The sequence below is a fragment of the Vicia villosa genome, linkage group LG6 (assembly GCF_029867415.1).
Source record: "Vicia villosa cultivar HV-30 ecotype Madison, WI linkage group LG6, Vvil1.0, whole genome shotgun sequence".
NCBI classification, from domain to species: Eukaryota; Viridiplantae; Streptophyta; class Magnoliopsida; order Fabales; family Fabaceae; genus Vicia; species Vicia villosa.
In genome coordinates, this window is record NC_081185.1 from 117,155,833 (window position 1) to 117,172,355 (window position 16,523).

General features: G+C 34.6%; 2 protein-coding genes across 2 annotated transcripts; one reads left to right on the forward strand and one right to left on the reverse strand.

Annotated features, from left to right (window-relative positions):
• The first annotated feature begins 566 nt into the window (after window positions 1-566).
• Window positions 567-4,022, forward strand: LOC131614486 (uncharacterized). The gene is made up of 12 exons (XM_058886059.1): window positions 567-811; window positions 892-1,159; window positions 1,249-1,358; window positions 1,478-1,550; window positions 1,629-1,719; window positions 1,799-1,970; window positions 2,061-2,218; window positions 2,323-2,443; window positions 2,525-2,695; window positions 2,797-2,871; window positions 2,945-2,953; window positions 3,837-4,022. The coding sequence occupies exons 1-12, from the start codon at window positions 674-676 to the stop codon at window positions 4,020-4,022; spliced, it is 1,572 nt and encodes a 523-aa protein (XP_058742042.1). The 5' UTR covers window positions 567-673.
• Window positions 4,023-14,341: 10,319 nt separating this feature from the next.
• On the reverse strand, window positions 14,342-15,163 carry LOC131609701 (protein METHYLENE BLUE SENSITIVITY 1-like). Its single transcript, XM_058881483.1, has one exon. The coding sequence runs from the start codon at window positions 14,998-15,000 to the stop codon at window positions 14,680-14,682; it is 321 nt and encodes a 106-aa protein (XP_058737466.1). The 5' UTR covers window positions 15,001-15,163; the 3' UTR covers window positions 14,342-14,679.
• Between the last annotated feature and the right edge of the window lie 1,360 nt (window positions 15,164-16,523).

Below are 16,523 nucleotides of genomic sequence, written 5' to 3' on the forward strand. Positions count from 1 at the left end.
GAAATTATATTATAAAAATATTATAAATTTATAAAAGTCTTTGTCATAGTATATTTAAATCTTTTGTCATAGTATATTTAAATCTTAATTTTTCGCTTCTTTATTGAAAAAAGCAAAAACATGTGGTAGAATATTTTACATTAGAATGTACTAAAAAAAAGACCTCTATAAACTAAAAAAATAATAATAATTAGAAGAATTAATTATTATTATATTATTATTAATATTATTATTGTTTATTTTAATATTATTATTAATTGTGGTATTGAATTGGAGTTGGTGTGAAGAATTAAAATAAGAGTGATAAAAATTCTAAATCTATAATATAAGAAAGTTCTATCTTTTTGAACTTTCTATGTGGTGCTGCCAAGTGGCTTAGTCTTACAGCAGAATTTGTTTCTTCTTGATGCGCCATGTGTAATTTTGATGATTAATGAACGTATGTTGTTCCATATTCCACCATTGATGTCTCATATAATTGGCATTAAGTTCGGTTTGTCCATGCAGCTTCTATGCTTAATGAGGACTTTATATCCTTCTTTCCATTCAGCTTCAGCATCGGTTATGGTTATGTAATGAAGAGTGGAATGAAGAGTTTGTAACTCCTACATGGTTTGGTTATTTATGGTATTGGTTGGCTACACTTTTCTGCAGTATCATACCAGTGTTCAATATGGCAAGACCATTAGCAAAAATATGTGACATCAATGACAGCAAAGAACTTTGGAAAGTTTCTGTTCGTGTGCACCACAAATGGACAGTTGTTTCGAACAAGAGGGAGCATTTTGAGATGATTTTTGTTGATGTATCGGTAATGAAGTGAATTGTTCGGTTGTTTTTACATATATTGTTTCTGGTTTGTTGTATGTTTGATTTTAATGTTTTTTCCAGGGTGGTGACATACATGTTGTTGTTCCTGCACCGCATGTATCTCTTTTTTTTGAAAAAATGGTCTTGGATCATAGTTACACTGTTTCCAATTTTAAGGTTCAGGCTAATGTTGCGGCTTTCAGACCTTCGTCTCATAAGTTTATGTTGAAGTTTACTGCTGGCACTACGGTTACGGATGATAACAACGCTGAAATACCTCCAAAGTCGTTGGTGTTTACTAAATTTACTGATATAATAAACGGCAACTTTAACAAGGATGTGCTAATAGGTAGAATATTTTATCTCTATTCTGTTTGACTGGATTTGTTTTTTATGTGTTGTTTCATTTTAAGGTTTTTTTGGCTGTATGTGTTTTAGATGTCATTGGTATGGTGGAAAGTATTGGGTATTCACAGACCACATCAGGTGCCCGGAAGCAGCAGATTAACATGATGCTGCGTGACGGGGGGTTTGTTTTCATATTTATTGTATAATTTATCGAACATATCTTATGTGACTATGTAGATGACATGGTTTGTATTATTTCTTCAGTGAGAATACTATCAATTGCACGCTTTGGGAATCCTATGCTGAATAATTCATGAAGTTCAAGCAGGAGCGCGGAGATGATTCTGGTCCTATTTTTGTCATGATTCAATATGCTAAAGTCAAGGAACAGGGTTAGTAATTGATCAAGTTTGGTGTTAGATATCCTTGTATTTTGATACAGATGGTTATGTAACATTCTATTTGAATAGGTAAGTTTCCACTGTCCGTGACAAACACGTTTAATGTTACCGTCCTTGGTCTGAATACTGATTTATTGCCGATGAAAGAGTTTATAGAAAGGTATGCTCCCTGGATTTGCTTTTGTGTGGTTTTAATTTTTATGCAATGTGATTGTTACATTACTGTCTTCCTTTGCCAGTTTTCCGAAGGATTCCATGATTACGTTGTCTGGCCAGGAGGGTTCCAATTCACAGCTTTCAGCACAGAACTCTGAAAATCAACAGATGACTCCTGTACAAAAATTGCTTTCAAAGGCTGTTGTAATGCCTATTGGGGATATTATAAAACTCAGAACTGAATGTTTGGAAGTTGTTGGCCGTTTATTCTGATTTAGTATATATTTCCATTTTTCCGTTGCATTTGACTGTGTATCGTATTATCTTTTGGTTCCATAATTGCAGATTACATTTTGTGCGACTGTGGGAGAAACTAAAATGCTGGTTGCCTCTCCGTATGGCTGGTATTATCGTGGTTGTCATGCTTGCTCATGTATTGCGCGTGGTGACAGAGCTCCATTTGAGTGTGAGGCTGGACATTTCACTGAGGCAGAGATTTTTAGGTTAACATCCTTGTCACATGTTTTATGTTATTTCATTTATATGTGTGATTGTCAAGGTACTGAACATGACCTTTTTGAGTGCTCTATGTATACTGCGAATGTAGGTATAAGATTGAGATTGAGGTTACTCATGCCGGGAATAGCTGTAACTTTTTATTTTGGGACCGAGAGTGTGAGTTACTTTTGGGATTGTCTGCTTCTCAGCTGCGTCATACAATGATTAAGGTATTTCCGTTTACATACCGTTGGAAAAACATAGACAATTATGCCAGAGTTAACTGATCTTTGTCTTGCAATCTCCTACAGGCTGGCATTCATGATCCCTTGGAATTCCCACTGGCATTAGATCAGATGTTGGATTGCAAGATGGCTTTCAAAGTTAAGTGGCAACCACGTTGGAAGAATGCCTCTGTCGTTATGCTATTGAAGAATGACCCTTTTGTGAAAGAGCTTGCTGATCAGTTTGACCCAGATGAGGTATTTGAATTTAATCTTTGCATGTGTTATGCAAATTAAAATCATTGTAAACTGACTTTGCGCATATTATGATTTTGTACTATGTTTTGAATGATTTGTAGATGAAACAGCCTGCTGTCGAAGCAATGACCACTGTTCGATCCGAACCTAATTTTGTCGTCGTAAGGACGTTTACTGTACTCAAATGTACTCCACTTTTAATGTACTGTTGAATATTAATTGTGTGATGTTTTTTCACTTATGTAACAGGATCTTGATGTGAGTTCAACGCACAGCACAGATCCACTTACTCCTACTGGAAAAAGACACTTTCCAGGCGCATCAAGCGAGTCAACAACCTCGGATGCCACGTGTGATGGAGAACTTTCATCAAACAAGTTAAATAAAATTATAAAAATAGAGAAGATAGATTAGTAGTTCCTGCATAATTTTAAGTATGTTTGGGTGTGTTTTTGTTTTATTTCCTTTCCACTTTATTTGTTTTTTGTTTTATCTCACTTATGTATCATAAACAAATCAGACTTGTAAGTCTGATTCTGTTATCTTAATATAAGACTTTTCTGTTTTTCCTTAATCATCTATTCAACTGCTATGAACTTGCCTTTTTACTGAGAAGTCCACACAACTAGCATGCACCGACAAAATGCTCTGTTGAATGTTATAAATAATCAAAATTAATATAGCTGCGCATATGACATTGTATGTATTCTCTTCAAATTATTGACATTTATCTGAGCACCTGTTGCAATTGGATTGAATGGGATCACCTACTGAGTTAAATAAAGGTACACATGAGAGTTAGAAATATGTTAATGTCCATTCATGTTCTCATTAATAAGGACTGTTATAATAGGTAATATAAAGATTGTGCATAACGTTTTGAAATTATAATGACAAGACCTTCCATTTGCATTGTATAAAGTATATAGCAGATAATGCTTCACTTATTGCCTCATCCCAATCAACTTTCCAACATACCCCATTAATATTATATCTGTTTATTTCATAACAGCTGTTATCACAAGAGTAATGTGAATTCATACAGTTTTATATTGTAGATTTCATACAGTTTAATATTGTAATTGGAATTGATATTGTTACTTCCAGGAGGTAACAATATATATGTGTAATAATATTTCAGTTCAACGATGATGTTGCAGACATGTTACGACAGACAAAGCTTATAATATGGGATGAGCCACCAATGGCGCATAAGTATGCAATAGAATCGCTTACCAGAACTTTGAAAGATTTTATGAGTGCAAACAAAAATTCAACTGATGTATTTGGTGGAAAGGTTGTTGTTTTCGGTAGCGATTTCAGATAGATTTTACCTGTCGTCCCCAGAGGCAGATATTGTACACTGTGCCATAAATGCATCTTACATATGGCATTCAGTTGAGGTATTAACATTGACAAGAAACATGGCCATTCAAACTGAATAGGAGACAGTTCCCTATTATAGTTTCCTATTCTATGACCATCAACAAATCACAGGGACAGTCATTGGATAACGTTGGTTTGTACTTACCAAAAGATGTATTCACACATGGCCAGATTTATGACGCATTGTCAAGAGTAACAACAAAAAAGGGAATCAAAATACTGATACATGATGAAGAAAAGAAATTCAGGGGGAAAACTACAAATGTTGTGTATAAAGAGGTTTTTAACAATGTCTAAGTTTTAAAAATTAATCACGGTAAATCTGTAACAGCAGTAATATATATTACTAACAGCATATTAGTAATGCAAGTAACAGCAGTAATATATATTACTAACAGCATATTAGTAATGCAAGTAACAGAAGTAATATATTTATAGCATAACATCTAAATACCAAAATCATATATATTAATATAAAGGTGGAGCTAAGTCCACCAGGGAATTACAAAATGTTTAATAGATAGATACTTATAACAAACTTTTACATCATTTTTCAATTTTTCAACATTGTTACAAGTATCTCCTTGCTGACGGGATCCTTAATGCTGAAACCCATAGAGTCTCCATCAAGCAGGCACCTTTCCTTGGCAAATTTGTACCAACCACGCCCTAAGAACATCTGACCCTTTTCGGTATGATGAACTTCACATTCATACCTGACTTCTCTTTCCCAGTCAACCAAATCTACAAACCTTGCTCCATTGAGCCAGCGACTTGCCACAATATGCTCAGGAATTTCCTGCAATATTAATATAAAACAACATTACATTATCCCATTAACTGATAGGGAAAGACAATAAGCTTAAAACGAATAATAACTTACAAGAAGACATGACTGAGCCATCTTCCCATTAGCCACATCTTGCTTCCAGATACAATATCGTAACTTAGCAGGCTGCTCTGCATGGCAACTAACATCCTCACCATCCGGTTCATGGCATCTGAAACATAATAGAAACAAACAACATGGTGAATAAATAAATGTGTTATCAAACATTCTAAATTCAAGCATAAAAACGAATACTCAACATAAGCTAATTCAAACATACACAGAGTTATCACAAGTGACAGCTTTCTCCATAGCCATTTGGTTCACCGAGTTTTCTTCACCTGCATGCAACCATATATAACTTTTAAATTCAAAATGTAACAGAACAACCATTCAAATGATATGTTTACCTTTACCTCTCATTGCTTGATCAACACTTCCTTCCATCTTTTCAGAAGTTCGCGGCTTACACTATTGGTTGCAGAGTAATGATGACTGCTTCAGTTTTTAGTGCTTTCAAACTTCCTACACATTACTTATATAACACTCTAAATGGACTCTTCACATACCTGCAACTTTTCCACAGTCCAATAGAATTCAATGCAATTGTTCAATTAGTCTTCTTTGCATTTACATCACTTCAAAACAGTTTTCATTTTATTTATATTCCTCACGAAAAACATTAACTGCCCATAACTCAATTGATCTTTCACATCCCAATATAATATAACACATTACAGCTATTTTATAACCATTTAATATTACCATACTACTCTTTAACATATACTCCTATTAAATTGGATTTTCAACTATTCATAAGTCCATTGTTGTATGTTCACCATTTAGATTTAATAGCCTACCATTTACAGGACCCATACCCCTACTTATACCAACAATAATGAAATTAGGAACCCTATTCTGATCAATTTTAATAGAAATCCTGTTCAATACTTATAATAAGCAATACTTAATTTAAAAACAGATTGGTAATCAATTTTGCATATAAAACCATGGCAGATTAAAACCAAATTTGATAATATTTAATTTAAAACCATACATAGTACCATAATTGTTAATCTTTGTTCACATCCACCATTACAACAAAAAAACAAAACGAAAATTCCCATACAAACCAAACTGCCAACAAACAGTCCTATACATCCACCACAAACATTGCCTAACCAACAGCTCTATCAACGATCACCACTGCGCTCCACTGTAACCATAATATCTAACACTGGCGGGTAATAAATCACAAAGTGCACTTTATCTCCTTATTTCAATTCAGCTGCCCTTACATAATCAAACCATTCTCCATACAAATATGTTTCATTTTTTTTGGCCTCTTCTTCACATTGCACTCATATGGGTACCCGTTGTCCACATCATTGAGGGTAATCTCTGCCATTCCAGCAAGTCCACATTTGTCTACTATTTCTGCAGGAATATGCTGCACTCATTGACAGACAATATCAGTTACATTACTTCTGTGTGTAACACCATTGTGCCAACAACTATAGACTTTGAACACTGCTTACCATAACATTTGAGCAAAACTTCTTTACATCATGAACTTCACGAGTCCAGTATGCTTCTTCCAGCTCCTCCTGTATAGGACTCATTTCCCTGAAATTAACACCACATTTACAACAAAATTCCAACACAACAACATCAGTATACCTATAACTATAATATATTCCCTATCACTTATAAATAAACTTTACCTCTCACTATCAGAAGATATCATTATGTATTCATTCAAATCAGCAGTATCTGATAATCCCACAGAACTTCCTATCCCATCTCCATCATTCCTTCAACACAATAACATATTATTCGGGAAACACATTCAATTTTGTGGAGGTTAAATGGAATTCAATGCAAAAAATAAAATAAAACTATAAGATTACCGTTTATTTTCGACAACACTGGCAGCCTCTTCGACAAGATTCAATCTTTCATGTTGTTTCTTCCATTCCTCCATAACATCCTCATTCTCATGTGACCCACTCAGTATCCTCTCAACTGTGAGCCGCTCCCATGGTGTTTGCAACTCCAACCGATCGGGTGAACTAAAATCAAAACAACATTGCGACCTCTAAATGGATGAATATCTTCTAATAAACTCTGCAAACAACATAAACAGTAACACATGCACATACCTCATTCGAAGAGAATACCTTCTTGGTTGTGACATTTTGTTCTTCAAACGTATCACCGGACCCTGCGTTTCTTACAGCAACAATTCCAAACACAGACTTAAGAAGACACAACCTTTGATTGCCAACACGTTGAAGAGTTATGAAATCCAACGTTTCTTTAATTTTAAATGTCGACGTTATGTAACAATAACAATAATAGGATTCTTTTGTGGGCCTATTAACATATTAGGTCTAACAATTAAATTAGGTATTCTGTACCAAGGCTAACCATCTAAGGCCCAATAAACTTTAATGTCCTATTAACTTACATATATTAACAAACTATAAGGCCCAACATATATTTTTAACCTATTTAAATTATTTTACCTTATTATATTAACTTACACATATATATTCATTTTCCCTATTTTATTTAAGTGCCCTAAAACCCAATGCGCAAGACCGACGGGTACCCGTGGTATGCATAATCCAAATATATTCAAATAAATATTTATCAAAACATCAAAAATATTTACAAAAATTTAAGGTAGACAAATAACTATTAGTTGACCCAAATGACACGGCACCAACACGTACCCGTGCGCATGCACGGGTATCGCACTAGTTTTAATATGATGCCACATAAGCATTAGGATTCTAATATAATGCCACGTAAGAATTAGGATTAGGGTTGTGTCTAAGGTTGTCATCATGACAACCTTAGATTTATATTAAGTAGATATTAGTGTTTTAAAAACCGAATCAGTCATTAAAACGGTAAAGGTATTGGGTTATGAGTTAATTGATCGAATCGCATGACGAAATTGGATAACTCGATTGAATAAATTGATCCCTATAACAAAAATATATAGTTATTAAATAGGTCAAACTGAATGACTTAGTCTCTAAGGCTTTGTTTGGATTAATGAAATCGGATGGAGCAAAGCGGAATGAGTTAAAATAAAATGATATTCCATTGTTTGAATAATTTAAAAACGGATGGAGCGGAACCGAATGGAGTGGTATGGATTCCATTTCATTGCATCACTTACCACCATATTCCTTCCCCTTTTATTTGGGCGAAATGAACCACTTACCTTATTCGGTCCTAAAATTTCCAAACAATGGAATGGTATCTTTGTTTCACTCTGCTCCATTCCGCTTCATCCCACTCCGCTCCGCTCCATTCCACTCCGTTTATTTCATGATATGCAAACATAGCCTAAAGAAATCACGACACCTAGAAAATTATAAAATATTATAATTTCACAAGTTCATTCTTTAAATTCAAATTCTAAACATAATCATCACAAAACAAAATAGTAAATACAAATCTAAATAAAATAAACTTGAATAACAAAATAACTTCACTGTCTAAAAATTATATTCGAGAAAAAGGTGTTTCAAATAAGTTTTGAGCAAGGTTTTTTTTTAAGAAAAATTATCAAAACGAAGTCATTTTGTGTGAGAAAAAAACAAGCAATTAACACATCAGTTCTCTGGTTTTGACCGGTTAACGCCTGTTCTCACTAGTTCAATAGCTTTCCTGATCCAACAAACAAACCAGACTGGTAATTCCTCTGATTCTCAGTTTGATCGACCGGTCTGATCTAATTTTTAAAATATTGATTAGTATGTGGATTTTCCACCTTGTTAGTGGCGTCAACTACCTCATCTTTGGTATCGGGTAGGTCCTCTTCTAGATTTTTCTTATGGAATGCCTCCTTTTGGGTCGACTATGTCAACGTTTGGATTTTAGCTTTCAGGTCAAAAGCCTCGCCAAGCAGTTTATATGACTCTTTCAATTTTTTATATTCTCGTCATTTTTTTTTTGCGCTTCCTTCATCTTGCTTAAAGATAGTTTCGCCTCATCATGCTTTTCAGTGGTAGACTTCAACAATGTCCAGTCTGAATGAGCTCTCCTTCATGGTGTTCAACCTTGTCTTAAGATATGCAACATTTGTGTTCATTTAGCTATAAGTGTGTTTACCGTGAAATTTAGTAAACAAGTGCTAGTCTTCCAAAATTGTTACTTGCAAGATTGACTAGTTGATCCTAGGACATATGTGCATAAATACTTGTGACTTTATTTGATTGCTTGGTGTGAAATGAAATCTATTTTGGCTTCTATTAAGTAAAAATGTAAAATTAGCAGAAAATGAAGGATTTCGACTTGGTTGAAATCTGTGTAAAAAGTAAGGCGGAAAAGTAGAAACAAAGTACAGAAAAAGGCAAGTTAAAATAAAGAAATTTTTCTTGAAATGTAAATAACATGGTGTTCTGGATCATACATTTCATTCAACTGACTCCTTTCTCGCTTGACACTTGGATACTTTTAGTCTGTGAGTTTTTGTAATGATTTTGACACCCCGAATTCTAACACTAGAACTCTTATTTATACTAATACAAGATTAATTGTCTTCAGCGACTTTCTCCTTAAGATTCGACACGTCTTCGCTGCATACATTTCACCCTTGAATTTGTTTCCACCTATACTTTTGGATAAGACCAAAAAAATAGTTGTGTTCCTCTTCTCCGCGCCAATCCAGTGCGTTCGAAGACATATGCCAACTTTTCCGTTGAAATCTTGACTACATCGTTCATCGTCGAAATCCTTGGACAATTACTCTTGAAGAAAATGCTAAGTCCCAACTTCTACCATATACTTCAAACTTAAAGTTCTTGAGCTGAAAGGATTGTATCGAAATGCTCCTTGGATTCTCCAAATGTTACTTAGTTTTTTTGTAACCTCTCTTTCATACATTTAAGTCATCGTGGTCAAAAAATCCAGACTAACAAAGTGTTGAACATCACTCATTGCAGTATGAGCACCTTTAAAAGATGAGCCTCAATCAAATTGGACATCCACTCAGCCCCTAAATTTTATCATTAGAGAAGTATGTGGGGAAGTCAATGTGATCATGCATAAAGCTCCTTGCGTAAAAACCCTTGTTCTAAAGCGATGAGGTTACATTAGGATTCAGGGAAATGTTTCTCTGTGATGGAGTTCTTTCTCTTGGGGAGATTTATGTTTTTGAACTCAGACTAGAGAGAATGTTCCTTCAATTTCCCCCATGTTTTATAATTTAGAGGCATGGAAAAGATTATGTTCCCCTCTTCGGTTGCCTTCCTCTCCCCCCCCCCCCAAGTATCATATACCAGCAGGATCACTTTTTGGGATCAGTTGACCACGTAGTGCCTCTTTGAGCCTTTTCCAAGTGTGAAGGGATTTCCTCTCAACAATGGTCATTGGAGCCATCCTCCATGCAAGAACAAAAAGAAAGATGAGAAAAAATAATCACATCAAGACACGAAGCTCAATTGCACATAAAACTTACACAATAATTATTGATCTCACCATCACCAACATCACTCTAGTTGTACTCTACCATTTCCCTTGCATTCATGATGTAAAACTCATCTAAGAGCTTGACAGCCTGTTCCATCTCCCTCACATATTCATGATATAAGCCATTTATTGATGTTGGTTCGTCTGTCCAATTTAATAGAAATCAATGCTAATTGGTTTTCTTGAACATCGTCATTGAGTATTTGTCTTTCTTGTTCTTGTAGTTGGTGGAATGTGGGGTGAAAAGAACTCTCTTAGAAAGGGAGCCTATAGTCACCCAACCACCCATACTTACATTTTTTATTCCATAAAAAGAGAAAAATAGGCCTACTGTTTGAGTGACCTTAAACACCTATAAATGATCTCGAATTCCCTGACAAAAGCCCACTTTTCAAAGATATCTTGGATGGAAAAATTCATGGTCCTATGGACCTTGATTTCAAACACAATGAGATAAATTAATACCCTAGGTCATAAATTATTAGATGGTACATAGAGAAAAACTCTCCCTTAGGATCAGAGGACACCACCATGTTGGCCCTTTCATCTTCAGTACAGGGCTACAATATCACTTGTTTCTCATTGCTCATATTAGATAAATTTATATCCTTACATAAATCTATTGCCTACCACCCTTAATTTGATGGACAAACTGGAGTGGTGAACAAATGCTTGAAAACCTACCTGAGATGTATGTGTTCTGATCAACCAAACTAATGGTTCAAGTGCCTATCTTGGGTGAATAGTGGTATAACACAAATTATCACTCGTATATTCATATCACTCCTTTTGAAATAGTGTATGGACAACCTCATCATATCCATCTTCCTTACTTATCTGGCGTATCTCTCAACCTCACTACGGAGAGGTCTTTAACTGCAAGGGAAGAAACAATTAAATTCCTCAAAATTCATCTTTTTCGAGCACAAAATAGCATGAATCAACAAGCCAACAAACACATAAGTGACAATGTTTTTGCTATTGGTGATTATGGGTACCTCAAGCTACAACCTTATAGACAAGTTTCTATGAAAGCTTATACCATTCATAAACTGCTGCTAAAGTTTTATGGTCCTTTTCTCATTGAGGATCGCAATGGTGCAATTACCTATCAATTGCAACTTCCTCCATCTGCAACCATACACAATGTTTTTCAAGTTTCACAACTCAAACTCTGCCCAAACCCTCAAGGACAAAGTGTTCAGCATCAACTTGCATCATTGGCTTAGGTTAATAAGATTCCCATTGCAATCCTCGACAGGAAAATGGTCAAGCGGAGGCGTCTAGCTACCACGAAAGTGTTAGTGCAGTGGAAGGACTTATCTATAGACAAAGCAACATGGGAGTTCTATTATTATTTACTAATGGAATTTCCTAAGTTTCACCCATGAAGACATGTGTGGTGTTAAGGGGAGGGTATTACGATAGTTTCAAGTAATTTATCTTTTTTTTTTTCCTCCAAATTGTCATTTCGTGTGAGCTATCAGATCCACTAGATTTGCTAACACATAACAAATTAAAATTTTATGGTTTTTGATTGATTGGCTTGTAACCACCAATTAGGTTATTTATAGCCGTTGAAAACTCATGAATATCACATTACCATTATTCCATTTTCTTCTTCCTCTCTAATTTAATTTATGCAGCTAAGATTTTATACCACCATGTGACATTCAAATCAATATTATTGCTTCTGGTCTAGAACGAGGGTATTATTGGTCTCCCTAATATTCAAAATCGTAACAGTCTTATTGTTTTTTTCAATACCTATTCAAAAGCTACTCCCTCCATTTTTATTTATAAACAAATTTTAACTTTTTTAATTCATTGAATAAATAATATATTTGGATTACATGTTAATAAACTTAAAAATTTAAAATTTATTTATAAATGAAAACGGGGAGTAACATTTTAAATGCATGTCCAATGGTGTGTATTTTTTTATTCATTTTAAGAACGGACAACAACACTTTCAATTATTGAGTTGAGGTGCTATTGGAGGAATATGATGTGGAAACCGCAATGGACAACAATTCATTAGCAATAAAATGTTTAGCCATTAGCTCTTGTCGATGAACTATAGGGTCCACTTAAAACAAGCTAAGAACAAAATTGAAGCTCTTTGCATTGGAACGAAAAGAAAAAGTTTTTAAATTTTCTTCTCACACGTTTGGACCCATATATAAGAACATCTCCGATGCCTGGTTCTACAAATTTCAGAACATATAAATCACATTTTGAAGCGTTGGAGCACATTTAATTTTTTGCCCCCATGGAGGACAGTTACCATGCCAGAACACCAATTGGCAAAATAGACTCGACATGATCTTCCCGTTTTGCCGTATATTTTACAAAGCAAACTTCCGTATATTTTACAGAGCAAACTAAAGTTATAAACTCACACCCTCCAATACATCTGTCATATTTTTTTCAAACATTTGCGGGCACGGACATTTTCATTTTTAAGCTTATCAAAGATTCAATGCCAGAGAACTCGCCCGCGTCCTCAACTATATTTGCTCGACTCCGTCTTATTTTTTTCGGACTTTGACGGGACAAAATGTCTATTTACCAACCCTAACACAAAAGCATGTGATAACGTGTAGTCCTAAACTTTGAAGTTAAAATCAAGTAGATGGGTCCAGTTTAGATTCTTTTTCTTTTTAACATGGAAGATAAAAGCTGCAAATATTCTTAAAGTTGAGTTGGCATAATACGTCCCACAAATTAATTTATGAACACCATTTGAGTAGCACCTAGGAATATTATCCACAATACCACACATTGTCAAAACCATTGAATAAAAACTGAATACCGGTGCTCTAAAACCGATTAATTTTATTTTAAAAGCGCAACATCGAATATAAGTCATTCTGGTGCTTTGAAAACTCAATAAATTGGATTTTAAAAGAAACTTAAAATATTAGTTGTTACAAAAGCATCTTCGAATAAGAAATGTTCTCTCAACAAATCCTATATATTGTACAGCCTTCGTGAGTCTGCCCAAAAAGAAGCCCAACACAGACAATATGACAAAGATACACATCTTATCCTAATCCATAGCTAAATTTCTCCAGAATAGAGATTCAAATTGTAGGAGCTAAAGATACTCCCATTTAAAAGTACAAAAGATACTCCCATTCACAAGGCTAGGAGTTTGGTTTTGATGTATATGCCATGGATAAAGGTGGATTTTCCAATTTTCCTTAATTTCAGGGTTTTACCATGATTCTAGCAAGACATTGTGCTACCGATCTAGAAAACATCCACAAATCCTTCTGAACTAATATATGTAGGACAAAAATTGCATCAACCATTCACAAGTTAATCAACAAATTGAAAATCAGTTATATTAAGAGGTCTAGATTCCAATGAAGATTAAGAAACAAAATAGCACACACGCAGTCGAAACTGTGGCCAACCGCATAGTGGCGTGGGTTTAATCTACCTGTTGTGGCCAACCGCATAGTGGCGTGGGTTTAATCTACCTGTTGTGGCCAACCGCATTGTGGCGCGGGTTTAATCTACCTGTTGTGGCCAACCGCATTGTGGCGTGGGATTGGAGCTTCCCACATCGGATTTCTATATTTCCTGCTCATGTTAAACCGTCACTCCTTTTTCAATAAGGATTCATTGAGGCGCATAGGAAAAAATAACGAGACAGGCGCCTCAGGACTAGGGCATGAGATACACAAATCCGCCACAAACCATAATTAACCCTAAACTTTTATAAAAGACATCGCAACAGGGAGATTAAACCTGACCCCAATTCCACATATTCATCACAAAATAAGCTATACCAACAACTCCAACAAGATTATTATCAGAACACAGAATAAATTATTTGAACACAGAACAACATATCATAACAGACACAGAACAATTATCATAAAACAGAAGAACATAAAATATCAGACACAGAACAATATATCAGAACAACATATAGTAAGTAGTAGCAAGATCATATTAACTGGCATCAAGGGAACAATATGTTACATTCAAGGCTTAAGAAGGGCCAAATTAATAATAACAGCACAACTCAATCCCATTCCCATCAAAAACCTTTCATCGCAACACTTCAAGCACAACATTCATACCTTAAATTCATCATCTTGATATTAAAAAAAAAAAACATAAAATAACTAAACATACCCATGACACGAATTATTCAATAACACCCTAAAAACGAAAACTTAAACAGAAAAAGTACAAAATAGAAAATATAGTAAAAAGCCATGAATGAAACGCTGCGATTCAACGACGACGATTCCGATCACGATCACTTTTTGAGGCTACCACGAACACCAGGGCGAGGCTTGGAAGATTCCGGAACAGCAGCCGCAGTCGCGTGACGATTCACGAGTTTGTCTTCCTCAAAGGGGATCTTTGGATGACGAGCATCATGATGAATCTGCATCGATTTCACATCAGGAACCGTTGTTTTGCAGTGAGGGCACTCCCACTTTGCGTGTCCTCCTTTCTCAACACCGATCCGATCAAGCAAACCGGCTTTTCCTCCGCCGCGGTTGGTCAGCGCCGCGTCCACCTTGGCTTGGATCTCCTTCGCCGTGTGCTTCTTTGGCTTCGCCTTTCCCGTCATCGTCGATTTGGTTTCGCTTTGGCTGATTGATTGGGTGAGAAAAGAGAGAAATTTATGGTTTTTGAAAGGAAAAGGGAGAATATAACCCTAACCCTGAGAAACCCTAACGGAGAAGAGAGAAGAAAGCGTGTTTGGGGTTGGGAGCGATAAACTTCGATATTTATTAATAGGAAAAGGGATGAGATAAGGACTCGCCCATATTCCCTATTTAGTGCAAAATTACAACTAAATACATCGATTTTTTTTAAATCTGTTTTTATTTAGATTTTATATGAATAAAAATTATAATTAATTATTTTAAAATTATAATGATTAAACTAAAGGTGTATTAGATTGAGAATTCAAAATATTTTTAAATAACTTTAAATCAAAATAAAGCTTTTCTTTAATAAAGATTTCAAAATATTATAAATAAATATTTTAAATAAAAATAAAGCTTTTATTTTGAATAAAGATTTCAAAAAAAATAATAAGCTTTTTTTTAGAGTTCTAAATATTTTAAATTAAAGGTGTATTAGATTGAGAATTCAAAATATTTTAAAATGATTTTAATAAAAATAAAGCGTGTGATATTAAGGGAAATTTGTGAATTTTTTTTTTGAATAACAAATTTTTTAAAAAAAATTTCTGAAATAACCAACTTTTCAAAATAATTCCCCAAATGTCACTTTTTTGCTATCTGCAACACGTTGTCGCCAGGGGGGTGGCGACAACACTTGGCCCATAACGTCGTCGCCAGGCCCATTGGTGCCTACATGCAATATTTAGGTGTTGTCGCCACCCCCCCTAGCGACAACACCCCCCCTTATTTTTTTTTTCTTTTTTTTTTGTTATTTTTTTTCTTTAACATAATTTCTCTTAAAATATTTTCAGTATTTTTTTTAATAACTACATTTTTTTAATATTATTTTTTCGTATTTTTTTTTTAGTATTTTTTTTTTAACAACAATTTTTAACAATAATTTCTCTTATATTGTTTTTTTATTAACTACAATTTTTAACAACAATTTTTTTAATAGCTACAATTTTTTTAATAACTACAATTTTTAACAATAATTTCTCTTATATTGTTTTATTTTATCTATCTTGTTAAAATTATTTTTGGAAGTTGGTGGTGGATTCATTATTTTGAAAGTTGAGCATTCTTTAAAATATTTATATATTAAAATACAAATACATTAAAATTAAAGACATTAAAATACATTAACGATACAAATACATTATAATTAAAAACATTACAAAATACATTCACGATACAAATAAAAATCTTATTGCGCACCACGTGGACCATGGTACGATCCACATTGAGGTTGCCGAATGGGTCGTGTAGACGGGTCACGAGTTGGTAATGCCCCCCTATTTCCGCGACGACGCCCCCCTCTATTTGGTTCGTCTTGTGCCATAGTCGACGGTCCCTGAATGAAACCTGGGTCTTCAACATCTTGACCTATAGAATTCCCTCCATAGGATAGGCGGGTGCCCGCGGCGCTGTCGAAGCTGTGTCTAGGCGGGTTAAAATTTCT

What these genes read in the sequence shown, in the direction of transcription:
- LOC131614486 (XM_058886059.1), top strand. Translation starts at nt 674, where the DNA reads ATGGCAAGACCATTAGCAAAAATATGTGACATCAATGACAGCAAAGAA. An exon ending in GGTTTGTTTTCATATTTATT is followed by an intron (nt 1,359 to 1,477) that starts GTATAATTTATC and finishes TAATTCATGAAG; the next exon opens with TTCAAGCAGGAGCGCGGAGA. An exon ending in ATGAAAGAGTTTATAGAAAG is followed by an intron (nt 1,720 to 1,798) that starts GTATGCTCCCTG and finishes TTCCTTTGCCAG; the next exon opens with TTTTCCGAAGGATTCCATGA.
- LOC131609701 (XM_058881483.1), bottom strand. Translation starts at nt 15,000, where the DNA reads ATGACGGGAAAGGCGAAGCCAAAGAAGCACACGGCGAAGGAGATCCAA.